At 41.2% G+C, this 27,597-nt stretch overlaps 1 protein-coding gene across 1 annotated transcript; it reads right to left on the reverse strand.

Annotated features, from left to right (window-relative positions):
* Nucleotides 1–1,862: 1,862 nt before the first annotated feature.
* On the reverse strand, nucleotides 1,863–27,286 carry LOC104830704 (hormonally up-regulated neu tumor-associated kinase homolog). Its single transcript, XM_010565815.1, has 11 exons — nucleotides 27,035–27,286; nucleotides 25,788–26,080; nucleotides 21,307–21,362; nucleotides 20,054–20,192; nucleotides 15,511–15,638; nucleotides 13,193–13,328; nucleotides 11,460–11,637; nucleotides 4,676–4,895; nucleotides 3,560–3,766; nucleotides 2,196–2,222; nucleotides 1,863–1,942 (listed from the first exon to the last, which is right to left on the reverse strand). Exons 1-11 carry the CDS (start codon nucleotides 27,284–27,286, stop codon nucleotides 1,863–1,865), a joined length of 1,716 nt encoding a protein of 571 aa, XP_010564117.1.
* Nucleotides 27,287–27,597: the final 311 nt, after the last annotated feature.

The raw sequence follows: 27,597 nt of genomic DNA on the forward strand, positions 1-27,597 counted from the left end.
GCAGAGACAACCTGTGTTGAACTGACCCCAACCCCCATTCCCCGTCCCCCTGCACTGCTGGTGGGGAGGAGGTAGAGAAAATCAGGAGTGGAGTTGAGCCTGGGGAGAAGGGAGGGGTGGGAGGAAAGTGTTTTAAGATTTAGTTTTATTTTCTCATTATCCTACTCTGTTTTGATGGGTAATAAATTAAACTAATTTCCCCAAGTTGAGTCTGTTTTGCCCGTGACAGTAATTGGTGAGTGATCTCTCCCTGTCCTTATCTCAACCCACGAGAGCCTTTTGTTATATTTTCTCTCCCCTGTCCAGCTGAGAAGGGGAGTGATAGAGTGGCTTTGGTGGGCCCCTGGTGTCCAGCCAGGGTCAACCCATCACAGAACCATATTACCTTGAAGATGGAAAGAATAGGGAGGTGGCAGGGACCCCGCAAAGGCTTGATGTTTTCTCTGATCGCTGGTAAGTGTCTCACCCCTTGGAAATCCCTGTCCTCTGCTGCAGCCAGAGCAGAGGCTGGGCTGGAGGCAGCTGAGGCCACGGGAGGATGAAGGCATCATAGTTTGGAGCTCCTCCAGGAAGAGCTGGCTCTTCTGCACTTGGGTCATGATGCACAGTCACTTAACACTGATCTTTCTGGGCTTTGTTTTAGTGGGGAATGGGTATTCTCCTGCGGCTGTCGTCTGCTTGGCACCTACATAGGCACACCTGGACTGACTTGGTGAAGGAGAAGCATAAGCTCCTCTTGCTCTCCTGTCTCTGAGGGCTCATGGAGGAGCTGCAAGATGGTGGTAGAGCTGTTTGGAAAAATGGAGTTTCGACTCGTTGAAAAAAGTTAGAGCATTTTGACATTATTGTCATCTGGAATTGAAGTATAAAGACAAAATATTAAAAAGTGTCAAGGAAAGAAATTTTTCTCAGAAAAAAACGATGTCGAGGAAAAAGCTTTTAGACATTTATGGTCAGAATGAAGCACTTCAGTATTGTGAAAGGGAACAGTAAATTGAAATGTCAACTTACAGCTGAAATAATTTGTTTCAAACTGTATATTCAAAGAAGAAGTGTTTTGTAAGGGCAATTCAAAGCTAAAAATATTTTTGAGACATAAACATTTTCTAAATTCTAAGGAAATCAGATTTTCTGAGAAAATCATTATCTGGAAATCACTCAGCTACCTCTAGGTTCTGAATTGCATGGTGCCAGAGTTATAAGCAGAGCAAATGGCCCCTGTGCTGCTCATTACCTCAGGTCTGCATAAGTGAAACTGCTGGATTTAAGCTTCCTTGCCACCTGCCCCTGTACAGGGACCAGTGGTTCTTCCTTGCCCTCTGAGCAGAGTGCAGATGCCACATGTGTATCTATCTGCTTCCTGGCCACGTTCTGCCAAATTGTGCTGGGGTCTCCAAGCATTTTTAATAGTAAGTTTCTTTCCAACCTCTATCATTTTGATCAACTAGATTTTGGAGTGACTACATGAGCTGTTATGCTCTGAGGAGACTTTAAGCTTTGGAGAAAAACAACAGGCAGAGGCACTAGCTTTTCCACCTAGCTCAGCTGCAAGCCCAGGTGGCACGTCTGACTTGCAGCCACACGCTCACAGGACAAAGTTACACAGTATGATTTCTTCAGTGCTGAAGCTGGTGTAATAAATTCCTGCTTACACGCCCCATCCTTCCTCTCCAGCTCTTCAGCTGCAGCTCTGGACTTGCCCTGTAAGCCCGGTCAGCAAAGATGTACTGGGTTAAAACCAGCTCTGTTATTCAGAAGTTGTTTCAGGGCTGGCTGAGAGCAGGGCTCCACAGTAGCTGTTTCAGCCCAGCTGAGGAGAGGTCGGAGTGGCTGGCACCCACGCAGGTCTGCATAAGCTGCCCTCACTGAGGCGGTGCGGCACGCTTGTGCAGGAGCTGCGTGGACCATGAAGAGCTCACCCCATCGATGTGGTCCTGGCGCACTGGGGAAGACAAGACAGAGTAAAATGGGACCACAGGTTTGATCCCGCTTGGTGTGATCAAATGCTTACCACGGTGCTTGTCTGATAAAAGCCTTGGTTTTAGTTCCTAGGATTATGCCGCCTTCTGTGGCTTTTTCTTGCTGCTGTTCTTTGTGTATCTATCTGGTGTTACTTAGAAACCGTTTGCACATCTTTTACTTCTACATGTGAGCTTACAGAGCAGCAAACATGCAGATTCCCATTGTATCCTTACCTCTGTTGGAGTCAATCAAGTTCAAATCTGTTGAATTTAAGGGATTTAAAGTGATATAAAACTGGTTTGAGGACAGAATCAGGCTCAAAGCTTAGTACTATGAAAATCTGACTAAGAAGCATGAGTCATTGAAACTGAAAGCAAATGCATGTTTTCAGTAGTAAGGGAAAAATGTTGCAAAGGCACACAGTTACAAATAGGCAGTCCTAATTAAGCTGCTAAATTTACAAGGAAAATGTATTCATTTGTTCCTTTCAGGGGAGTTAGGTTGCATAGTCTCCATTAATTAGAATACACACAGTTAAAATAAATAAATAAATAAATAAATAAAAGATCAGTGCCATGACTATTTTGTTTATTATGACAATCCCCCCAAAATCAATTATTCCACCATTGTTACTGTTTGTTTACCTTCTGCATTATGCTCACAGCTTAATGACAATTGCCTGACCAGGTTTATTTCCTGAATGAAATGTGTAAGTACAAGCGACACAAGTTTGGGACAACATGTATTGATACAAAATATTTAAAATCATATCTTCTGCCTGCAGTGTCCACTTTTTTGCCTAAACATGCTTGATGTTGTACTGTTACAGTGGCATCCGTTTTTCTGTGTCTTTGGTGCGCTCTGCAAAATTTGTAGCCCAATGTTTGATGAATATCAGAGGATACACAGCTTAAATCATATCATTCTTCTTTGTGTTTGGAGGTGTCTCATTTTAAGATTGGATTTCTTTCTCCTGCCTTCCGTTTCTTGCTCTCTGTTTCTCTCCATCTTTATTTCTTTCCTGCCCCTTCATCCTATTTTCTTCTGATGCTCTGTGCGTGTTTTATTTATGCAAAATTTAATCTTAGAATCTCTGCATTTTTACCCAACCTGGTTTGATATGGTGGAGATAAAACTGGAAGATTTAAAACTGTAGTTCTAGGTATGTGTCTGAGTTGGACAAAGTTTTTCTTAGTTTTCTTGTTGAAAAAATGGGTTGGCTTTTCTTTAGACTGCCTCATACTTCTTATGGTAAATGTGTGCTCTTGGGACGTGGGGGAGGCTGGTGGTTTTGAACTTTTACATAAAACCAGAGGGCAGATATTTGTATGTTGCTGTGATGTCCCTAGCCAGGAAATCTTTCTAGCTGGGTTTTCTCTCAGGGCAGCTTGTCGCAGCCTGGGGAAAGGTGACAGCTGGAGAGGGTCAATCATGAGGACATCAGTGCCCTCTTCATCAAGGTGCCACTGTGTTGGGATGTGAATATTGTCATCTACTGCCTTCAGAAGATCTTTAAACCTCATGTCCTGATGAGACAAAGGACTTCTGGTAATAATTCTGTTTTCTATTAACAACCTGCGAGGTGCTTTGCTTGTACATGTCATTGCTTGGACGTTTGAAGACGGAGGTTGGTTATCTGTTGGTGTGGATGGTGATTTCTCATGAAGACATGGGTTTTTGGCTTCAGTCAAGTCTTCAAAATCATTCACATTCTCCCGGAAGTCCAAAAGTGGCTGATAAATGGGCTCACTTGGCGTACTTTTGCTTGGTGACTTAGGAGGTCCAAGGTGGACCAACTCTCTGCCTGCAAATTTGGAAACTAAATAGAATATAGAATAAATAAGATCAGCTTCTGTGGAAATGGTATTTTCAAGAAAAATAACATGTTAATATCAAACCAGCTTCATCCCATAATAAAAAAGTCAGTACTTGTAAAGGCATAAATAAAAGTAGATTTTGACTTAGAAATTTTGCACCAAGTATTTAAAGCAAATGATGATCTGCAGGTAGGCAGTCGGCAGTTTTTTTGGTTGGGTGAACAGTCTTAAATGAGCATCTCAGCATAAAGTTGCCTGGCTTAATTTTAGTGACTATTATTCATTTATGCTTCTGGTGCTATATCACATTCATTTAACCATGCCACATATGCAAATAGCTGTGGGCATGCAATATGGACTAGGAGCAGAAATAAGTCTAAATTCAGATCTGGACTCTGATTATGCAGTACTGTGCATCTTCTGTATTTTTGAGACTACGGAAAATGATGCCATATATGTGAGTGCAACCCCTTCTTGAGTATAGTGAAGTTGTGACACTTGCGCCATGCCCACATTCATCCTGGGAATGTAAATAATTTCCTTTTTTATAATCATAAATGTCTGTTCTTGGAAATGCCTTAATGTACTAGGACCATCCCAGGGTGACTCATAGAGGAACTAACCTGCCCAATGACACAGAACAGTTATTTGTAATCAGTACCTGCAGAGTATGAAGTGGATCAGGTGTTCACCTGCTAATTTTTTCACCTGATCAAAATTAAATCAATCACCAAACTTGGGGCTGGGAAACAATTGCTCAAAATACTTGTAATTTCAAAACAAAGTGGAAGGATATTTCTATAGCATTTTCAGGAATTGTGTTCCCTTTTCCCCCAAGACAGATACCCTAGTACCCTTTCAGACTAAGATGCCAAGACTATATTTCAGAACATTACCTTCTGGCAAGTTTTCTTGGTTTTCCAATGTAATTGCAATCTCATCTTCTTGAATAGCATCTGGGACTGCCAGGGTTAGTACAGAAGGAAATGCCCTATTGCCGTAACTCCTGAGGTTTTCCAGAGTGTCTATTTCAGCCTTCTGGGAAATCTGAATTTCTGACTCCTCATTCAAATGTTTATCAGGGTTAACAATGTGGTTTTTTACTTCATTTTCCCTCTGCAAAATGATCGGACAGCATTCAATTAGTATGGAGCAAAAAAGCATCTTGAACTTTAAAGGATATCACAGTATAACATGGGCAATGGGAAATCTTGTTTTCACACAAGCCTTAGTTCCACACACCAACTTTTCATCTCAGCAGACCCCATGCCAGAGTTTCTTCCTGAAACCCAGCTGCACAGGGGCTGGCAGACCCTGCCTTTTACCACAGAGGCCATAGGGAGCAAGTTTTCCTGAAAACCCACTGGAAACTAGAACGCTACCTCTGGAGAGCCCGTAGGACTTCCTTCGAGGCTTATGGCTCACAAAGTCTGCTAATAGATGTCTAAGGGAGACCAGGGTGCCACAGAGCTCATGCTGCAAAGCAAAAACATTACAGGATGCTTTGAGCTATCCCCCGATCCAGGAGGAAGATTATTGTGGGACTGTTGCTGTCTGCTGTGAGGAGAGGCAGTCAGCACAGGGCTAGCCCAGTCCTGGGAAGGTTTTGCAGTGGGATTGCAGCAGGAAGACCTCCATGGAGCTGTGGTAACAGGACTGAGCCTTCTGACATGAGCATGGGCTCCAGGACTCCCTCCTGCTGCAGTGCCATCACCCTTACTCCTACGTGCATCCTACATGCACAAGGGGGTGTGTTCTCATATGTAGTACACTTGCCTATCCCATGATCCAAGTTTTCAGAGTCCTCACTATGGTAGCCTCATGCACACTGAGTTTCAGGTATCAAAACCTTGTTAAAATGCAAGGGCTGAACAGTGAAATAAATCCACTTCTATGGTACCAAGTCCCGTGTACTGCTTCTGCCAAAGACCATCTTCCCTCAGGTCTAGCACTCCTGAAGATGAAATTTCTCAAATGTATTGACTACCCACATGGATATTCCAGTTCAATACCAAGCTTTTTTGTATGTTCTCTATATCATTTTTGACAGACCCACTTTGTCATTATGCAGCTACCACTTCAAGGATTTTCTGTAGTGGGTTTTGATCTTTTCACTGCCATCACCACATAATACAAACTTCTTGCTTCCAGAATTGGAGAACTCATGTGTTTTACTACGGTATAGTTATCTTTCATTGTTTTCTTCTATTCTCTGCATTGCAAATTACTCCACTTGTAAAAAATATGTTCTAAATCTAACATGCCATTATAAAAAGTGGGTGTAATTTGTGGAGAAAAGGCACTTTTGAAAGCTTGCGTTTATTTTGTGAGTTAACAAAAATGTTTGGAAAAAGTTGAAGGGCCCCAAACCTCAAACTTGTGGGGTTACTCCATCCTTCATACATATTTGCAGCACCCAATCACAATTAAGGAAATTATTTTTAAAGTATTTATAAAAAGAAACACAATATGTTTAAGTTGACAACATATTGCTAAAACCACACTCGATCAATTGGGAATTTGAGATGTCATAAGCATTTTAGGCTATGCAATCAAATAGTCTCCCAAGACTTTACACACTGCTAGTTAAGAAAACAAATTTTCATCTTACATTTTGCAAGCTGTCACCTTATATACAGTATATCAGAAAACTTGCCATGACTGGGTTTACTGCCAGACCTCTTACGAGCTAATTGGTTAAGCACCTGGGCAGGAAGCTTTTTGGCAGAAATGCTATTTTCTGCAAGGACTAGCTATAAAGTTCTGGATGGCAAATTGTAATCATTAAGGCTCCCTCTTCTACAACAGAACACATAAAATGTAAATACATTCCTTGGAGAAATTATGATGCATAAAAGGACAGGGTGTGTTTTAAGTTTATCCAATGACTTCTGGCTCAAATTTGAACACGGGAAGGATCTTATGCTTTTTTCAGGGTCAAGCTTTCAGCAGACTTCTCTAATTGCACCCAGAAAAATGAGAATCACATCTGTTTGCATCCACCAAAACTATTATTTGCATGTACAAATGTTAACTTGTGTATACAAGGAGTTGCAAATACAATGACTTGCACTGGTTTTTCAAACAGGGGTTTTGTACTTGAAAAATAATTTCCACAGACTTTTTTGCAGTTGTAGATTAGAAGTTCTGCTGAAAATTTGTCCCCAGGAAATTGTATGTTTCTTCAGTATTGTGTGAAAAATCATAGCGTAGTCTGCTGCCTGGAATGAGTTGAATGCAGTGGTTTGTGAATATGTGTTTGAATTCCAAACAATGTTTTGGGCTGATCGTGTTGGTGGATTTTTTTTATTGCATGTTATTCATGAGCATTGTCATGAATGCAAATACTTTTTTGTTTGTGTTGATATTTGATATGCTTGGTTCTTTTTGGACAGAATTTTCAGAAGAGCCAGATGCCAACTTTCTCTACAATTTACTGAGGGGAGGTTTTTAATTTGCTCAAAAATACTGGAGTATTTTTTTTACTGTAAATTTACTCCTTTATAAATATTAGCTGTCTGTAAATATCTCTTCATAGGCAGACAAGAATGCGCAATAGCCTCCATGGTCCTAGACAGAAGTAATGTAAATGAATGGCAACTTGTTTTCAGGGTACTTCATTTTGCCTGTGACTGTTGGTTGTTACTTATCTGTTTTAGTCATTTAGATCTAAATTTGCACTCATTTAGATGTAAGTGCTTATTTTTGTGCTTTAATTTTATGCACACAAGTTGTCTTGTTGAGCTCAGTGAAACTATTCACATACTTAAAGCAGATGCATACATTTGCAAGATCTGGAGAGCTGAAAGGAAATTATGTGATTTAAAGACAGATCACACACTGCTAGTAATAAATAGCAAATAGTTGGCATTATACAGAATACAAAGAACATCTATCTATGCATTTTGAAATATCCTTGGCATAATTTGTAATACAAATATCAAATACCCATGCTGTTGTAATTAAGCTCCAGTAACATTATCAGGAACTCAACAAGAAGATGAAGAAAAACTTGCAAATTTCCCCCTCACACTCTGTTAATCTTTACGCTTCTTCCTCGGTTTCAACTCTCTGTGGCCGGGTGGTCGGATAAGTGCATTGCAGACTGCCAAAGAGGTGGTTGAATTTGGCCTCTTTTAGACCAAAGCAGAGAATCCTCCCCCAAAGATAATGCCCTGCCAGCTGCCTCCTCCGAGAGCCGCGCCAGCGCAGTGTGGGCTAGGCTCCAGGGGAGCTGGGGGCTGCTCTTGGCTCTGCTTCTGCCCAAAAACGTCATGCCACCCGTGTGGGGCTCCGCCTTGGGATCCAAGAGATGCATTCTTTTCTTTTCCCTATATACTTTGCATACGCTTAGGGCTAAGTTTCGCCATTGTGTAAGCATGTGCATAAAGTAGCTTTTGCTGAAGAACAGGCCAGAGGATACTGGAAAAATAAGAGCATTGAGTAAGAACGCCCAAATTGATTTCTTAGCCAGCCTTCCCCTCTCTCTCCCCTCTTTTTGCCCAAACACCAACCTTTCTGGGCAATACGAATGTTATTGAACATTGGAGAAACTGACATAAGGTGGTAGCATTGACAGTCATGATTTAAAAGAGCTCCTGGGGAGGAGTGATTGCACAGGTTAATTGTGTAAAAGGCTTAAATAAGAAACAACTGAGCAGTGATCATTATTAACTAAAAATAGTTGCAGAGCCTAACTACTAGCAGGGAAGAAATATTAATTTTCATAATACAGAAGAATATAAGGGAGAGTAGATGGACAAAATTAAGAAATAAACAATGTAGAGTGGCTGGGAAAAAAACTATGAGTTTTATAAACATTCTTTGATAACAGAATAATCTCTAAATGGTACTAGTAGCAGGCTTTGTGTTTATGTGTTTAAAGGTAACATTTACAAACCTTGTGCTGACAAACAAGAGGAAGTAAACTTTCAGCAACCTGGAAAGATGGTATGAATTGTTCTGGTCTAATTTCCTAATTTCTGTGTCTTAGTAACAGATATTAGAAGGTATTATTTATGATAGAATCCACTCTGCCACATTTAGGCATTTAGCTTGTGCCTGTATTTCAGGTTCTCGGCAAAGATCTCCTAAAAGCGAGTCATTTCCCTGCAAAGCTGTCAAAGGGAGATTCTGTGTGTCTAAATGCAAATTTAAGAAGTCCCCAGACTGAACCTATGAAGATTTGCAGATCAGCATTGTTTTGTGGTGCAGAAGAAAGAACTGCACACCTGGGATCTACATGGAAAGGGATATAAGGAAGGTGTAGAAATGGGGAGCTGTGATATGACACAACTGAATAGACCCCAGAGTGCGTACACAGTTTACATGCTAAACATGTTCCCGCTAGGTTGAGTTCAGCAAGGGGAAGTGTGAAGTCCTGCTCCTGGGGAGGAACAGTGCAGCTGGAAAGCAGCTTGGCAGAAAAGGACCTGGGGGTCCTGGTGGGCACCGAGTTGATCATGAGCTGGCAACATGCCCTTGCTGCAAAGAAGGCGAATGAATGGTGTCCTGGGCTGCATGAGGAGGAGTGTTGCCAGCAGGTCGAGGGAGGTGATGCTGCCCCTCTACTCAGCGCTGGTGAGGCCGTACCGGGAGTGCTGGGTCCAGGTCTGGGCTTCCCAGTACAAGAGAGACGTGGACATACTGGAGAGAGTCCGGCCAAGGGCCACAAAGATGATGAAGGGACTGGAGCATCTCTCCTATGAGGAAGGGCTGAGAGAGCCTGGACTGTTCAGCCTGGAGAAGGGAAGGCTCAGGGGGATCTCATCAATGTTGACAAACATCTGAAGAGAGGGTGCAAAGAGGACAGAGCCAGGCTCTTTTCAGTGGTGCCCAGTGACAGGACCAGAGGCAGTGGGCACAAAGTGAAACACGGGAGGTTCCCTCTGAGCATCGGGAAACACTTTTTTACTGTGAGGGTGACCAAGCGCTGTCACAGGTTGCCCAGGGAGGCTGTGGACTGTCTATCCTTGGAGATGTTCAAAAGCCATCTGGGTATTGCCCTGGGCAACCAGCTCCAGGTGGCCCTGCTTGAGTGAGGGGGTTGGACCAGATGACCCACAGAGGTCCCTGCCAACCTCAGCCAGTCTGTGAAAGTCACCACTGTTTTGAGCTGGTAGCTGGCTAGTTTATTTTGAGTCAGTACCAGTTTGGGTTTAAACCTTTGACTGGAAAAAAGTCAACACAGAGAAAGAAAATGTCAGTCATTCCTTTGTTAAACTTCCCCTCTTTTTCTCCTTGCTCTACCAAAACCTCCAGCCTGCCTGGGAAATATATATATACTAGGACTTCAGAACAATAATTTGTAGTGTTATTACCTTACAATCAGAGCCATTTTTTGCATCTGTGCTTGAATTCAGCTTGACTCTCTGCCTTAAGAGGGCATTTTGGATGCCAGGAGTGGCAGGAAGCAACACAGCCCCTTAATCAGCTTGTAACTTACTTTATACGCATGATCGCTTCCCTCTTCCACCAGGGTAGGATGCTGAAAGAGGTCATAGAGGACGTGAAACACTACCACTTGCCTGGAAGGCTAGATCTCTAGGGGCTGTAAATCAGCTTGACATCCAGAGATTCAAGAAAGCTGGTCAATAGCCTTCACAATACGTCTCTTTTTGAGTGACTTATGATTTAGCAGATCCAATTTAAAATTATGATATGAAAAAATCACATATGTGAAGGACAGCCTCCTCCCCCTAAGCATGCACACACACTTACACACTCCAACTCATATTTTTGAGTTATGGCTCTGCCTGCAAACACTGCACAGGCTGTTGCAACCTTGGGGCTGTGTGCTGGGATGGAGATCTGGATCTGCTCAAGCTCATCTGAATAATTTCTAGAGGGGTCAACTGGACCTTCTCAAAATACAGCTTCTCCAGGGCGAAGGCTTTGAATAGGAGGCTAATCGCTGATGTGTGTTGTTTTGTAGCTGAGACTTTTCCCATTGCACTTGTGTGTTAGAAGCTGGAATTTGGCTTCCTGTCTGCCTAGTTTCTGCCTGAAGCAAAATTTTTATGACTGGGCTGTGAACCCCTTAGTGGAGACGGTTGTAAAAGAAAAGCTTACAGCCTTTTTAACTAATTGTGGCCTTACCAGCGATTACCATAATTTTCTGAATTTATTTTTTAAACTTTTGTCCCCTCTGATCTCACTCCATGTCCCTGAGTGAGTCAGAGCTGGAGTGTGAGCCTACGATACAGCAGTAAAAATACAAAAAAAGATGCTGGGAAAAGATTTTACAACTTTCACAGCTTCCCACTCGCTTCCCCAGACTTTGGATCAGGCCCTCACAGACCAGTCAGAAAGGGAAGGGATGGCGAGGTCACTGAGATGCTAATGCTCCTTTTCCCAATGGAAAAGTAATCTTTTATGTAAAGTAAAATAATTCTCAATCCCGTTACAACCAGCAGCCCATTTTTTAAATTCATTAGTCATAAAAAAAGGGTATATTTATCTCTGGGGGAAAAAAATCTCTTAAAATAATCACCTCTGAGAATGCCAGAGAGTAGGTTTCCTGAGACTGCACCCAGATCTGCAATTTCACTACTATTTTTGATGAATTTTATCTCCATTCCATGGACAACCACCTTTTGCACGTGTGCTGTGTGGCTGTTGTGATGTTCCTCATAAGAATCCAGGGAGCACTTTATGCCTGTCATGATCATGATATCTTACCTGGGCTCTTTTGCGGTCTTTCTGGTACCTGAGCAGTTTCTTCAGCAATAAGCAATAAGAAGCCATGGCAGGAGACGGTCTGTTATTTATTAAAATGTTGATAACTTCTGAAAGACTGAACTCCATAATTTCTGTCATGTAGTTTAAAACAACAGGATTCAACTCACTGGGGCAAAGTCTGAAAAATTAGGAAAAAGTATTTAAATACAAATGATGCATCCAGGTACAATGTCTGAATTTACAGTAAGTGGACAACACACTTCTTGTGATGTAGCTGGAGTAGGCTAAGTCGATTGTACAGACAGATTATGATACACAGTTGTGCAAAAATCCTCTGTCTGGCTACGCTAACTTCACTGCTGGGCTGAGGCTGTTACTGCATTACTAAATATCCTATTGTTGATATAATTGATTACTCTGAAAGGACACCCTCCAGGATTAAGCTTGAAAAATTAAAAGATGGAAAACAGCATTTTCTCATTTTAATCAAGTGTGTATATTTTGGTTCTCAGTACAGTAGTCTCAAACGGATTAGCAGAGAGATAGTGTCTGTGCGTGTGCGTAGGAAGAAAGGAAGAGCCCCAAAGGCAGGAAAATCTCAAAGGGCAAAAAAAAACCTAAGGAAAGTACAGAAGGATTTTTATTTTTATATAAATCAGATTGTGAAATAAAACTGGTTATGTTACAATCATAATTATTTTGGTGACAAGCTTCTGTAAGCATTAAAGTCTAGTAAAGGCATTTTAGAAATATGACAGCCTTGGATTCTGAGACTCCGAAGACATTTTTTCAAACTTGTCAAACTTCAATATGAATGGGCACAGACACATCTGAGGGGAGGGAAGGAAGGCAAAGGTAGGAGTGGTGGGCAATTCTCAGAGAAATGAACAAATTGTGCATAAATTTCTAATAGCCCTGGCTGGGACTGGCAGTGGATCACCTGGATTGTGGTAGGAAAACCTGCATGTGTCCTGTAGATACCATTGCAGATGGTGCAGATTACACAGGCCAAATTGCTCTCTTTTTCAATTAGTGTAAACTATTGGCTTTTACAGAATGATCTGGTCACAAAATATTTGACCCATGACTAGCTACTTTCAGCTGTGAGGAAGATGTAGAAGGTCCATCACTGAAATTAGGTATTTAAAGACATGCAAAGTATACTTGGCAGCCTCCCAATATGAAAGATCAATAACATCTCAAAAGTTGGCAATATTTAGGTGAAGTGTCATATTGCACATATCTATTTCAAACTTTTATAATAATTTTAAACTGTGAAGTGGCTTGCTAAGAAAAAATGGAGACTAGTTAAGGCCTGTTACAAAGATGGATGAGAATAAAAATAATTAGAATAACAAGAACTTCAGTGTAATATAAAAATTTCATTCCCTCAGGTGGGCATGTGAGACCTAGTTTTGCAGGAAAGGATTAGAAGCACACTGTGTAGAAATTAGTGGCACCAGTGAGGCATGTTGAGAACAAAATTATTGATAAAATGGATATAAGCAGTTCTATGAGGATGTTTCCTCTTATATAAAATTTATCCATGGTGAGAAAAGTTGATGTGGTGTTTTCTGAAATAAAATTCTGTCATTTTGGAACAGCCCTGAGCAGATAACAAAAATCTTCTAAAAACAAACAAAGAAACAAAATTCCTAAAACCCCCAACACTTCCCCCCCCAGATCCTGAATCCTGAAATCCCAAGCTAGAAGAGAGATGTGAAAATTGTTACCTGTTCTCGTAAGTAGCAGCATTCAGTATTTTCCTGGTGAAGCCTTCGTTCAACCATTTGTCTTTTATTGCTTCTTTGACTCCAGGCCTCTTAGCAGGGTCAGGCTCAAGTAAGGACTGCATGAAGTGTACAGCTCCTGTGCAGTATTCAGATGAAATAGCTTGTTTACTAGTAACACCTGATTATTTGGGCAGTGCAAAATTTCCTTTTTCAGAAATGTGGCACTTGCCCTGCTTCTCCACATTGTAAGTAACTCAGCTAAAATCCAGTCTCTAGGGCTGCCTCTGGACTGCTGAATAAATCAGCTCCAGCTCTCCTCTGAAACTGCTGTGGTCCTGTGTGGTGACCCTGTTCCCCCAAGGACACCTGAGCTGGGTGGGCAGCATGGGCCAAACCATGGTGGGAGGCATGCTATGGACCTGTGGAAGCTGCTGCTGTAGATACAGCACTGGACCTCACTTCCTAATTTGCTCGATTTACCCCTGTGAATGCAGCCTACGGCATCAATAGCAATCTCAGCATTGTGCTCACTCAGCATTTGATCAAGGCTCTGAGAAGGGGCACTTCTGTGCCAGCTGACTACCCAGAAGTTAATGTTCCTCACACAAAAAAGCTAATCTCATTGATAAAACTCTCTGTATCGAAGGAGGGAGGTGGACCTGTGTGCTCAGGTAATGTGTTGTACTTTGGCTTCCTGGAGTTGGGACAGAGAAAGTTCAAACATTCCCATATGTCTATCACTCAGCTCCAACACTGCATAAAGTCCCTCTCTTTTTTTCTTCTTGGGAAAACTCTGCTGAATTCTTCCATATTCCTTGGGGATGTTTTGAAATGAGCAAAATGGCAAGTGAGCATTAAACTGGGAACATACTGCTCCTTTCACTTGTAATCTCCTTCAGAAGAACTTAGATCTAAAGTATGCAAAGCTTGTTTACTACTGCTCTCTCACTAAATTCCCAATGGGCAAGGGAACAATGGAGTTATCCGCAATCTTCCACTAACTGTGTGGGCTTTGTAGAAAAGCAGAGATAATGCATTTATTAGTAGAAGCTATAACAATAGCATAAATAAGAAAAATTAGAAATATAATAATTGCAGCTATGGAGGGCTTGTAGAAAAATGGAGCTGCTATCTGGCAACCAATCTCCAAAGAAAGATAAATGAGAGACTAATGTACAAACATTCTGGACAGCTATGGTAGATATCCTCATACCATTTACTGGGGGAGAAAAAGAAATTGAATCATCACATTATCTTGATACTGTAACTCCAGACTAGATCCAGCTAGCTTAGTCTGGAACTGTCTGCTGCTTCCCAGCACTTGGCTGCAGGCAGCCACTGAAGCTAATCTTGGTTCCTAGGGTCATTCTTGCATAATGTCAGAGTAAAGCTGCTCAAAACGATGGTGAGATCGGAACTCATGCTGGTAGATAGCTGGGCAGAACATGTCTCATTCTGCTCTGCTTTCTGACTTGGTCAGTGAAGCTGCACGATAACAGCTGTGAGAAGGGGTCCAAGCCTGTGATGGTCGACAGAGAAGATGCTAGTCCAGGTGGAGAGAAAATAGGGACTAAAGCCAGAGGTGTATAGGAGTCATTGTAAAGCAGCAGAATTTTGAGCTTGGAGGAAGTAAATTTCAGACTGCTAACCCAGAGTGTATATACACTAACATGACTTCTGGGTTTTAGAACTATGGGCTGTAATTCAGGCTAGAACTTTTGAGAACTATCTTTCCCAGTTGTCCCTAAAAGACTCCATAGACTGTACCTCATTAAAGATTGTCAGTAAGATTCATTGAAAAATGTTGTATTTCAGTTCTTTCTCATGAAAAATATGAATAAGCTCCTCACAAAAATAGCCCTCCCATTTCTTTAATTATCTCAGTGTTGTGGGTTCTGTCTGTAGCCAAAAGATAAGCTCTTCAGGAAAAATTATCTAAGGTTCTGATAACTGATTTTTGGGAAAAACAGGAAAGAATGCCTGGCTATGACACACAGCGTGAGACATACTAAACACGACAGTGTTCTCATTTACTGCACAGCTGCCCCACTTATGTAAAAGCAATGTACATTTTATTCCCCCTGTAAAGAAGAACCAAGAATAGTAGTCTTTTAAAGAGACAACAATGTTATTTTCCTACTAGCCTGGGTAAAGAGATCTTGCCTAAGGCACAAAAAAGTTATTTCTAAATGCAAACAAAGCAACTGGAAAAGGTACCTTTTATTTTCCAGAAGATTACGTTATTGCTAAATTCACTTTGCTACATGGGTTAGACCTTTTATACATCAGTATTCTTTATAAAACTTGGAGTGCTTTACCAGGGAAGATATCTGACGGAATAGGGCTGATTTCTCCAATTAACATCTTTTGATGTAGTTGCTTGATATTAAAGGGTTCCACCATGAAGGGTAATGTGCCGGTTAGCATAACAAACATGCTTACACCTCTATCAAAGAAAAAGACAAACATCAGAGCTCCATTTAATGCTAATAAATATTTGTTAAAAAATCCCACAAAGCTATGACTCAAGTTTCAGAGATTTGCCTTCAGTATCAAGAACGAGGTTACAAATCACCTCTAAGCAGCAATTTGTACCAAATACACATTTTGTGCCTTTTTTCCTCATGTAAATGCCACTTTTTCTAGAAAAGAATGTTGTGGGAACTGTGTATAAAATAGACTGTACAGTGAGTGACTGGAAAGCCTGCAGTGTTGAAAGTGGAAACCTGCTGTTTATTTTTAAAACAAGCTCACTGGAGTGTCAGTGTAGCGTACCCAGCCCATCAGAATAAAGCATTTCGGTTTGGAGGCTGAGTGACAACACAGAGCTGGGACTGATGTGATAGATCTTATTCCAAACAGTAATTCAGTTCTTCTTGCTTTGCTCAGATTGCTAAATTAGGTGTGACTTATGCCTAGAAGGCATTTGTTTGGTAACAGCTTGCTGTTGGCTGAAGACTTAAAACTTTAACTCTTGCGAAAGACTAACAGTCTGCTAGCAGCAATCAGCAAACTTTGTGAAGGTTTGCCATTCAGTTTGGAGAAGTACCAGTGTTTGGAAAGGAAAACTTGCTTAGCTGTCCGAGTTTGCGAATGGGGAGGTTTCCTTGAACACTCTCCATGGTACTTCCTTGCTCCAGCTGAGCTGCACCACCACAACAGCACTTCCCTTTGCCATCCTTTGCCATTTCTCTGTTGAACTTAGTTGAGACAGTCATTTTAGGAATTCAGGCAATTCTAATTTAATTGATCTGGTTCGTACATTAGTGCAGACGATCACAATGTTATCTGTGAAACAGATCTGCTCTGGGTGTGCACAACTGCAACATTTTTTTAATGTTTTCAGATGGTTGAAAAACTATGAGAATATGATGGCATCATTGAAAAACCGTGAGAAGATGGTGGCACCTTTTTCTAATTGTTGCATTAGATTGCAATTGAACCAGTGACCTATGGATAAATGCATTTTATTACTCTCAGCTAGGACTTATGTTGCTTCAGTTTAACTAGCTAAAACCTAGGTATCAGTAGTTATCAATGGAAAGAGATGGGCCATTCCAAGAGAGATGCGTCACAGCTATGTTATACAGCTGTTTTAGGCTACAGTTAAGTATCTCAGGAGATGAGCTATCTCCTGCACTGGCAATAACAGGACACTAACTGCCTGGTATAATCCAAATGCCTGGTTGTTAGATGGCTAAATTTAAGTGAGATTAATCGCTTCTCACTTTACCAAACCTTCCGGTAAATCTAGTCCTTGAATGTAATGCTTTTGAAAACTTTCCTGATGAATCCTTTGAGTAAAAATGTACAGAGATACAAAGGAAACACTGCAATGAAACAACACTGAGTTGACTGAAGTAGCAAGGATTGTTGTTGTATAATACATAATAGCATGTGAATTTAATGGAGCTGCAGTTGAAGCGAGAGAAGGGCCCCTGAATATTCTCTGATGAGTGGAGTAATATGCAGTGCAAATGGATCTCTAATGTCATTACAACATTAAATACATTTTTCTTTTCAACACTGTAAACAGTACCATGCACTTCAAATTGCTGGTGATGATATGCATGATTGGTGCTTTAAACTGGCAATAGCTCTTTTCATCAGCCTACTGGATGGGGAAATCCCCAGGGTACAGGAATTTCGGGAATGGATGGAGCTGCTGTCCTAAAATCTCTTTTCAAATCTTAGACACAAATTGTAGCTAGTTAACAGTAATGCACTTAGTGTTAATTGTAGCTGGAATCTGATGGTATGTTAAACTTGAAAGTTTATTAGCTATAACAATCTGCTTCTCCTCTATCCCACAGAACTATCTGGATTTGTTTGAATACAGCAGCTGTTTCCTCAGTTCAGCTGGTGCACAAAAGCTAATCACTTTCCAGTCCTCCGAAGAATCTTTAAAATCTTCTGCACAAAAGCCATGATTAGGCAAAACAGGCACTGCTGTTCGCTGTTGCCTCATAGGAGCCTTAGCTGTATTGCAGTTCAATCTGGTTGCTTTTCTGAATGTGCTTTTGACTGAATATGGCTTTCTGGTTCCCGTTGTAATGACTCCTCAGTCCTGCTGCATAAAATCAGTATTTCTGCACTACACTGAAACCTTTTGATTCCAGAGTCCAGTCGATCTGTAATCCTTTATGTATTTTGTGATAATAGAAGTAACTTATCTTTCTAATTAAAATTTTAGTCCATCAGAATTCCTTTTTCCACTACGATAATGTGAACAATTCAGATTTAAATTGTAAATATGTTTTATGCCTAAGATGCAGATGTTAAACACCAAAGGCCATATGTAAGTTTTATATAGCCCTTGACCTGTTATGTGATGTTTATTAACAGAGTGAGCTCAGTAAATGGTTCTAAGGTTACTGCTTTCCCCGCATTCAGACATCTGAAACGTGAAATAAGTATTACCCTATTTAAGTGCTGACAGCATCCTCTAGACCTGATTCATCTGTGTTATGTCTACATAAATTCAGAGTAGCACTCTTGAAATCCAGACTTTTACACTGAAGTTATTTGGTAGAATTTGGCCCTTCATCCTTAACTTTGTGTACCATTCATACCCTGTAAATTTAGAGGAAGCTGAGGTATAAGAACCATAGTTAGGTCAAAACCGTAATATATAGTATGCCTGCCAGAAGCAGGTCTTGAGAGGAATAATGTACATTATATATTTATGTGTATATAAATGCTCTTTCTCTTCCGAGCATATAGGAATGCTAAGCTTCTATTTTAGACATCTGAATCAGATGCCTATATGTAGGTACCAGCAACGCTGTGAATACACAGTTTAGTAAAGACTGCTGAGAACTCCTCAAGGAGACTCCATATTCTCACAGCTGGACGAGCAAGTGGGACATCCCAATTCAGAGCAGCTCTGTATGTCCAGGCCTCCCATTCCTTCTGTCAGGTGTCCTGAATGAGGTGGTTTGGATTTGGATCAAATTAGCATTGTGCACTGAACAGAAGCAGAACATTAAGAGCCTTTAGATAATATGGTTGTGGGGTGGGATGGGAGGTGGCACTTCTAAGCCAGAAAGTCTGATCACTCTTACAAGCCTTGTGAGCTGTTTGAAATCCATAGGCTTTTATCACCGGCTTCAATAGCTGGATTTTCACCCTACCACTTGTTCGTTCAGATACTGCAAGGAATTATGGTTATAATTGTAAATGGGTGGGAGGAGTCTGGACAAAGGTGTGTTTGACCAGCCACAGGGTGTTTTAATCTTAATGGTCTAGATGAAGATTTGGCTTAGTTTATATTACTCATGCTCATCTTCTATGCTCATCTACCATACCTGCTAGAAATGTCCTTAAAAAATGTGTTCTACGTGGAACACTCAGACCTGGGCACATGGTTAATATCAAAACAGTTGAGGAGAAGCTGATACGTGGGCACATACATATATACATATAGATAAACATGAATTGCCTTTGGACGAATGATGGACATGGAGAGCCAGTCTTCTATCCACATCCATGAAGATCAAAGGATAAAAAAATTGACTTAATATACTATCATTTTCCCAGCTCCACCTAGAAAAACTGTCAAAAAAGTAAAAAACCCACAAGTTGGCTGCTAGAACCACAGATGCATTTGAAAAGTCTGAGATAATTTATGTGAAAAATTACTCTTCTGATGGCACCTTTTGCATTCTTCTTTATTATAAGAGATACATCCTGTAGATGTAATGAACAAGGAAAATGAAGTACATTCAGGTTTGTGCCACCTATGAAGTAAATAACTCCACCTTTTTATCATAATCTGATGTAAAGGGCCTCACTAAGGTATCGATGAAGGTCTCATAGCTCTGCTATAGCCACATCTTTGGTCTGTGTGTTCCTGAGATTCAACTTCTCTGTTTAGATTTCTTCTTTTGGCAAAATATGCCTTAGACATAAAATGCCCATTTGTCAGTCCAGGGCTTCCAGGGCTTCTGATTTTGACAGAAGTTACTCAGATATCAGCTGAACTTGTGTGCCAGGAGAGGAGGGTGGGGGTTTCACCTGAGGGGGTTGGTACATGCAAGTTCTTTCTCTGTCTTTTCAGAACAGGCTCCTAGATCCAGATACCCTACCTTCTGCTGACTTCCCTTGCCACAGGGTTTCTCCAGAATGGCATGCGTATTGCTCATTTGGTTTTTTGTCCAGTGTTTTGCAATGGATACACATTTCAAGATACTTTTTTCACACCCATAAGTTTGTTTTTTTTCTGGCAACCCTTCTCTGATATATCTCTGCTTTTGCTGTTGATGCCCCAAAGCTGAGTACCACCAACCCATTTGTATCAGTCTTGTCTAAACCATTCAGTGCTGAAAGTGTTTTAATAAGTATATTTTTAGATCTACTTACATGGACCAGACATCCACCTTTGGACCATATTTCCTATGAGCAAGGAGTTCTGGGGCAGCATAAGCTGGGCTTCCACACTGGGTATGTAACAGCTCCTGGGAGAGATCCTTGAACTTTGCAGTATTGCTCAGTCCAAAATCTGACACTCACAAAAACAAAGGCAAAGAAGTTTTGGTCTCTTCTCAAAATATTTCAGCTTTACCAGTTGGCTGAAGATAGGAGAAAGATGAAAACAGCAGCTAGCTATAGCATCTGTTGATGTCTCAGCTGTGGATATCAATTTGGGTTCAAATAAATGGGCCATGAATTAGCAGAGGAGTAACAGTGAAGTTACCCAGCCATGGGTCTGGTTTGGTTGATTTTGGTTTCTGTATGCTAGTACAAGAGCTTAGCTACACAGCTGCATTAGCATGGCTTAATCAGCTACGGCATTTGGCTCAGCTGGGTGTGCTTTAGCCTGTTGTAAATGTGGGGTAAAATGTGCTAACTTAAGCCATTTTCTCTGTATATGTGCATGTGTGCAAGGGGGAGGGAAGAGAAAGGTGTGATTGTGAAAGACTGGCTGGCTATAAAACAGGGGTGAAGAGTTAGTGCCTTTTTTCTTAGAGGTGTTAAGCTTTTAAAAGTTTGGGAAACACTGGGTTAAACATGTGGTGTCTCCAAGAGTGAGCTTCCCTTGCGGGGATTTTTCTGTGCGGTTTCCATAGAATAAAATTAATGTTTCTCTGAGCTGTGTTAACTGCTTGGTGCAAATTCCCTCATTTTTATACATGTTTGCTTCACAACCCTAGCAAGATTTCTGTTAGTGACCAAAACAGTCTTTTTTTTTTTTTAGCACATACCAAACGATGAGGTTTCTAGTTGGAGTAATGACTCGACAGAAGCTAATGTGTCCATACCTGTGTTTCACCCCAGAAGATTTATTTCTTTGTCTACAAATCACTTCTGCTAGGAACAGCTTTCTACACATAAAAGCTGTAATTGTTTCTTGCTTCTTCAGCAATACACAAGGGAAAAGAATAGGCAAAATTGTTTTCCTTGTTCTCTTAAAAATATGTTTTAGTTAAAGCTCAAATAAACAAGCTCTTAAGTTATACTTCATAACTTCTATTTATTCTAAAAGCTCAACTACGTTTACTGAATAATCACAAGCTTAGTCATAAAATGTGCTGTTTAAATAGTAGCTAAACTGTCACTGAAAGCCACACAAAATAAAAAGCTGAAACCAAGCTTCACAGATAACGTGCACCTACCAACAATTTTGATGTTGTTGTTCTCATCAAGAAGAAAATTTTCAATTTTTAGGTCCCTGAAATGAAGACAGAAAGCAAGCTTTAAGATGCCTGATGTCCCAGCTAACCATTTGCAGATAGTTTTTAGCAAAGTTTAATTGAAATAATAACAATAGTTCTGCACAGCTCTGCCTACAATTGTAACAAGGTCCTTATTCCTTCCTGAAGTTTTCAGTTGGGAAAATGGAAACTTTCTGTATTTCAGGGAATATTTTATACGTATATATTTTAAATAGACCATTCATTTAGGAATCATCCATTCTACCTATGTATTTTTTTAAAAAAGTGAACAGCATTTATTTCTTCTTTTGAGTAACAAAGAAAGTTACACATATTTGGACCGGAGTTTTTTTGTCTTTGTTTGAAGTACTGAGCACTGCTGACTATTTTTGCTTTCTTTGTGAGTAAATCATGCCGGAGAGATATGAAGGATGAGAAGGGAACTGGAAAGTAAGGTTTGTCTTGCTTGCGGAAGAGGGGATATGTACCAAACCTGGGTTGGGAACAGATACCCTGAAGGTGGAGACATCTCCACAGTGATGTTTATGTAAACAGGGTCAACCAGTATCAGCTGCCCCCACAGGAGGACATAATTCAGAGCTGCAGAAAAAATGCTGTTAGCTGGCTCAGGTGCTTACTCTCTTATTGTGGGAACATTTATATCCTTACAAATTCAAACCAGAAGCCAGAATATTGCTCCACTGTGGGGAGCGCCTGAAGTGGCAGCTCAAATCTTTCACAGTGTGAAGGAATCCTCAGCCAGTGTAATTTGGGTGTTGGGAGCCAGTCCAGGAGCCTGTGATGCTTTGCTGACTCCCATCACAGCCTCTCATGTGCCACTGGGGGCTTTCCTCGGCTCTGTGGGGGACACGGAGGGACAGAGCAAGTTTCAGAAGCGGCTCTGGGTACATGGGTTTCCCTCCCGTCAGCCCAAAGACCTCGGAGAGTACAGGATGACAAACCAGAAGGAGGGATGGGAACAAGGACAGGAGCAAGGGCTGGGAGGACCAGTGCTGCACGAACAGCACTGCATTGCTGCAGGGGATTAAGTCTGGAGGTGTACCTGGTGGTCCTGACGGGTGGTTTTATGGGAGCATTCTTTTATCTCCATGGTTCTGGATGGGACAGCATTGCATTTGAAAGCCTCTGCTGCCCCAGGCTGAACATGGGGTGGAGATGGTTTTAATGATAACTTTTTAATCAGTTTTAATTTCAATAGCATGTTTTCTGGAGTGGCAAAGAAGCCAGTGCCCAAAAGCTGGGAGGTAGATTTGAGATAACTTCGTTTATAGCCTATCCCTGTGACATAACTCTGTGCACTAAAACTGTGTGGTTTAAAACTAGTTGTGTTTCAGGCCACTGCCAATCTGGCATTTCTATCGGATTTAGCACCCCACAGTGCACCCTGATGACTTTTACTACACTACAGTCAAATAATGTTACATTGGATTGCCACAACTGCTCTTCTATATGCTGAGCTGAGAGCTCACACAGTTAATAAAAATGTATGCTTTCTTGCCTGAAAAAACTGATAATGGTCACTATTAAAGTTTACATAGTGTCAGAAGTTATCTTGCATCAAAGATACATCTTGTTCTTTTTTTCCAAAGGAAACTTTCCCAGAAATGTTGTAAGTTTAAGCAACATCATGAATTTTTTCTCATTCCCATGGGGACTTCAGAGAGAGTGCCTAGAGGGCAGCTTGTGATGCTTCTCCAGGTCTTTGGTCCAGCAGTGTTTCAAAAGGATATATGGGAGAAGGGAAAATATTCAGGAAAAATATCCAGGAAAAATTAGGAACTGTACATACAAGCAAGTTACTGTCACTTAGCAAACACCAGCTTTAGGAGTTGGTAGCTGACTGTGTGCATGTGCTAGCCCAATCCAATTGCGAGGTAATGTGATTTAGCTTATATGTCTTTATTTGAGGTTTTTAAGCTCAGATGCATTACCTCACCACTTGGCCATGTCTAGAGCAGGCATAGGGATAGTTAGCAGACCTCAGCTGATGAGTGTTAGCTTGTGAAGCTGTTGAACCTGATCTCGTGCCTGAGCATTCTTATATCTGGCACAGTAAAATGCTGTGTGCTGGGAGAATAGGCAAGTGAGTCAGTGATCCATCTTCTGGATCATTTTGGCAACTGTGGCATCAAAATCAACAGTGATCTTGCATGGACAAGAAAGGTACTACCTTTACTGTGAAATGTAGACTCAACCTTAATTTAGGCCATAAAGATTTGTTGGATCAGTGCTGATGTTAGTGCTGAATAGGAAAAGTAAAGCTCAAGAAACAAAATAGCTGTCAAAACATAGCACAGGATTTCTGATGAGTGATATCAGTTTGGACTAAAAATAGTTACAAAACCAGCCAGTTTTTCATCAAGTATATTATTAAGACAATAGAAAATACTGTTTTTCTGAGGTATGTCCCAGGGTTAAAAATCAGGAATGCCTGTAAGACACTTCTGAGCAAAATTAAATTAAATTAGCAAATTCCTAAGCTCATCACTTAGGAATGAAAACTTGCAATCACAAGGCACCTCCATTCTAGTACAATAAAGGGGGCCTGGGCATAGACCCAGGCATTGGCACACAATTATCCATGTCATGAACCATGATACCTGGTGTGATTTTACCAGCACCGTCCCCGTGGAGCAGCAGCTGTTCCCAACAGGCAGTTTGGGAACCCTCCTTTCCTTATGTTAAAGCAATGCAAAGAGTTGAGCTTTGCTCAGTGCTTAGATGAGAAAATCAGATTGACTTTGTGAGGTAACTTTCCTGTTTCTGTGCTCATCTTTCTGGAAACATCGATGCCCTTTTTTCAGAAGAGGATACACCCACAATTATCCTCATCAGTTTAACCTCAGCAGCGAGTTGCTATAAATTACTGGAGCTGAGCAGGGAAACCCTTCCAGATCCTTTCCAGTCTGATTCTGGTATGAGGTTAAGGCCACAGCTCTGAATCTCAAACCTAACAGCAGGTCACGAGTTGAGGTACTGCTCACCAAACCTATGCCCATGACCTAGCAAGGCAGCTGGGCTCCTGCTGGGCCATGCAACTTCATAAACCCTATGAAAAGGCACTTGAGAGCCAGGGATGAATTTTCCTTTGGTTAGGCAGGTTTGATATTAAAGCATGTCTCCAGAGGAGTTCACACCACTTCGTACCTGACTACTCTTGGGGTGTGCAGCAAAATTCTTCTCTATTGCAAAGCTTTCCCAGCAAAATGTTACCAACAGAAGAAGATAAAAGTAGGGGAAGAAGTCAGGCTACTCCCTTGCTCACCGGGAAGAGTTGTTGCCAAACAAAAAAAAGGGAAGAGGGCTTGAGAAATTCATGAGGAATGTTGTCATGGGAAGAACGTAAATGTTGTGATCATGAGCACTGAAGAAATGCTGTAAAATAGATTAGTTAGGGAACCAGCAAGGTAGGGATGTCAACCTGGACTAAATGGGTGAAGCCCCTTGGGCTTATTTTCTGGCGGGTTTTTTTTTTGTTTGTTTAAATTCTCTAGGTCAGATACTGACTGTTTCTTTCTTGTCCATTCCTTCTTAATTAACAAATCCAATATAATTAGGTGCTGGATTGTGAGGATTTCAAGTCACAAAGCACTTGTAAATGCTGAGCCATCACATTCACAGCTTATTTGTTTCATGGTTGCTGTAACGATACAGTCAACTGGATTACTTGTTAGGTCCTGGGGGCTTTCTTGATGAGTGCATTTACCATTTAAAATTAAGGATCTGATTGACCATGAATTACTAAGTAAAACAGAAAAATGGTGGGAAAAACTGCTTCTTGCCTATTGTCCCACCTAAAATGGAAGTCCTTATTCTGCTGTTCTTGGCACATGTGCCGAGATCCCCAATGCGGGGAAGAAGATCAGCTCTCCTTGCATGGGCTGCTCAGGTTCCTCTAGAAGTGGCTGAAGTCATGATCTGTCCCCATAATGCAAAAGCCAGCGTGGAAGGTCAGCGACCTGCCAAAGACCTGGACCCACAGGACCACATCCTCTGTGCAGACAGTGAGCTGTAATTCCTCAATCTTCTGTCCGGAGTGATGTGTGCTTATTTCAATATGTTGTGGCTAACCAAATGAAATCAATATTTACATGCATAGCCACACTGAAATATTTGAATTAGATACATGTTTGTCACCAGCTAATTCTAAGATAATCGTGGCAAAGTATTGATTTGTTGCACTCGTCAGCTCTTATCCCTGGACTTCGTTACTTTACTCCCCATGGAGTGCGTAACAGCTTATCTTCTACCACCACTGAGAATAAAATACTTTATTAAGATGGGCTGAGAAACATAGTCTTCTTGGCAATCCCTGTTTTTACAAGGGAAAATTAAAGAAATGCTCTCAGTGAAGAAGACCACTCTACACTCTTGCACACTTTCATTTCTTACTGCTGTTTGGAAGAGGGGAAACATCTTACCTGTGAACAATCCCCTGGCAATGCAGGTGCTCTACTGCAGACAGAATTTGCCTGGTGTATCTCCTTACTTCCCTTTCCGCCAGCCTCTTTTTGTCACAAATTCTGTCCAGGAGGTCCCCGCCATGGCACAGCTCCATCACCATGTAATAGGAGTTGTCAGTCTCCAAGGTCTCATATAGCCGAACAACATTGGGGTGCTTAATCATCTGGTGTATCCGTGGCTCGCGCTTCATGTTTTTTAAAACGTAGGAATCCTGCTTGGCTTTTCTCTTGTCAATGACTTTTATGGCTACCTAAATTGCAGGATATATGCAAATTGGCAAAAAGCTTTGCAACCCAGATTAATTTTCAAAACGATGGAGAGTAAGCTGACATGGGTGAAGCTGTTTTTGACATGGCGTTGATAATCAGTATCAGAGAGGGAGACATTCCTGATGGAAGAATACACTTTTTATTTCTCTTGAAGGCCAAACCAGGAAAGCTGAATTCTGTCATATCTATGCCTCTGCATAAATAAATATGCATATATGAAATGTTCTCAAATCAAAAAATCCCTACCTGCTTGACTGGTAACTGCATCTGTACTGTACCACATCTTTTTTCTCACATGTTCCCTTCTGACTTGGTCTAAAAGCTACTCAAGATGCTGGCTATAATGGGCTGGGATTAAACTCTTTGCAGTTTGGGAAGCTAGTCAGCCAGTGAAGCTACTGAAGCCACAAAAAAAGTAAAAATCAAAAAGCCACTTGATAGTAATCCACCTTTCCACAGTTATGTCTAGTGCTATCTTATTTTAGCCCAACTGAGCTAGAGATAACAGATGTTATCTGTCTCCTGCCAGATAAATGATTGCTGTTGGAGTGGCTGGCTTTTCAATAAGTGTTGTCCATAGCTTTAAAGGTCAGATACACGGCACTAATTACTCAATGAGGATTATCAAGGAAAGCAGATTTGAAATTGTCCTTATGCCATCATCCTGTTCTCTTTCAGCAGGAGGATATCTTTGTTGTCTATATTGTTTTATAATTGTGAAAACAGTTGCACTCAATACATATTCACACATGTGACTGATTATACATAAGCAATAAACTCAATTTATGAGGTTAATTTATGAGGATAAGGTTCAGAGGATAATTCACTGAGTAGGTTGTGGTTTGTGGATTAAATGGTCTGAAATTTTCTGACATAAATTAGTGTGAGGTTACTTGCAATTCCTAGTGCATGGTACCCTCTCATTAGGAGCTTACCTTCTCCCCTGTGGGGATGTGCAGCCCCTCCATCACCTTGGCAAAGGAGCCCTTGTTGATCATTTTGCCTACTAGGTAATTCCCAACTTGTTTGGAGTGAGGGAAAGTCTTCCCAGTCTCTTGGGGCATCTTGTTAAAACAAGCAGGTATTTTTATATCCTTGAAGTTTTTCTCCCATTCTGGTAATATCCCATCCACATTGCCAGTGTCTGTCATTTTGTCATCCAAGCCTGCTTTCATTGCTGTGGGCATCCCTGGAGAGTCAGATTTGTATTGCTACTTTCCAGATGTAGCTTCTGATTCAGAGCAGATCCAGGCATTAAGTCTGTACATCTTGTGGTGCAAGTGCCATCCTGCTGATCACAGAGCAACTAATCCTATCCCTCCAAGACTCCGTGTTTTGTCACTGATCTCTAGCCTGAGCACACAGATCTGCTCAAGCAGAACCAAGTGGTAGATTATTAACCTAACCTGATATGCATTGTCAGTTAATGCCCCAGAGCTGCCCAGTCAGATGACACATAATCCCAGCGTTAGCCTGGAATATACAGCTCTCTTCCTCC

This window comes from Haliaeetus leucocephalus, unplaced genomic scaffold (genome assembly GCF_000737465.1).
Source record: "Haliaeetus leucocephalus isolate CR32 unplaced genomic scaffold, Haliaeetus_leucocephalus-4.0 Scaffold195, whole genome shotgun sequence".
Taxonomy (NCBI): domain Eukaryota; kingdom Metazoa; phylum Chordata; class Aves; order Accipitriformes; family Accipitridae; genus Haliaeetus; species Haliaeetus leucocephalus.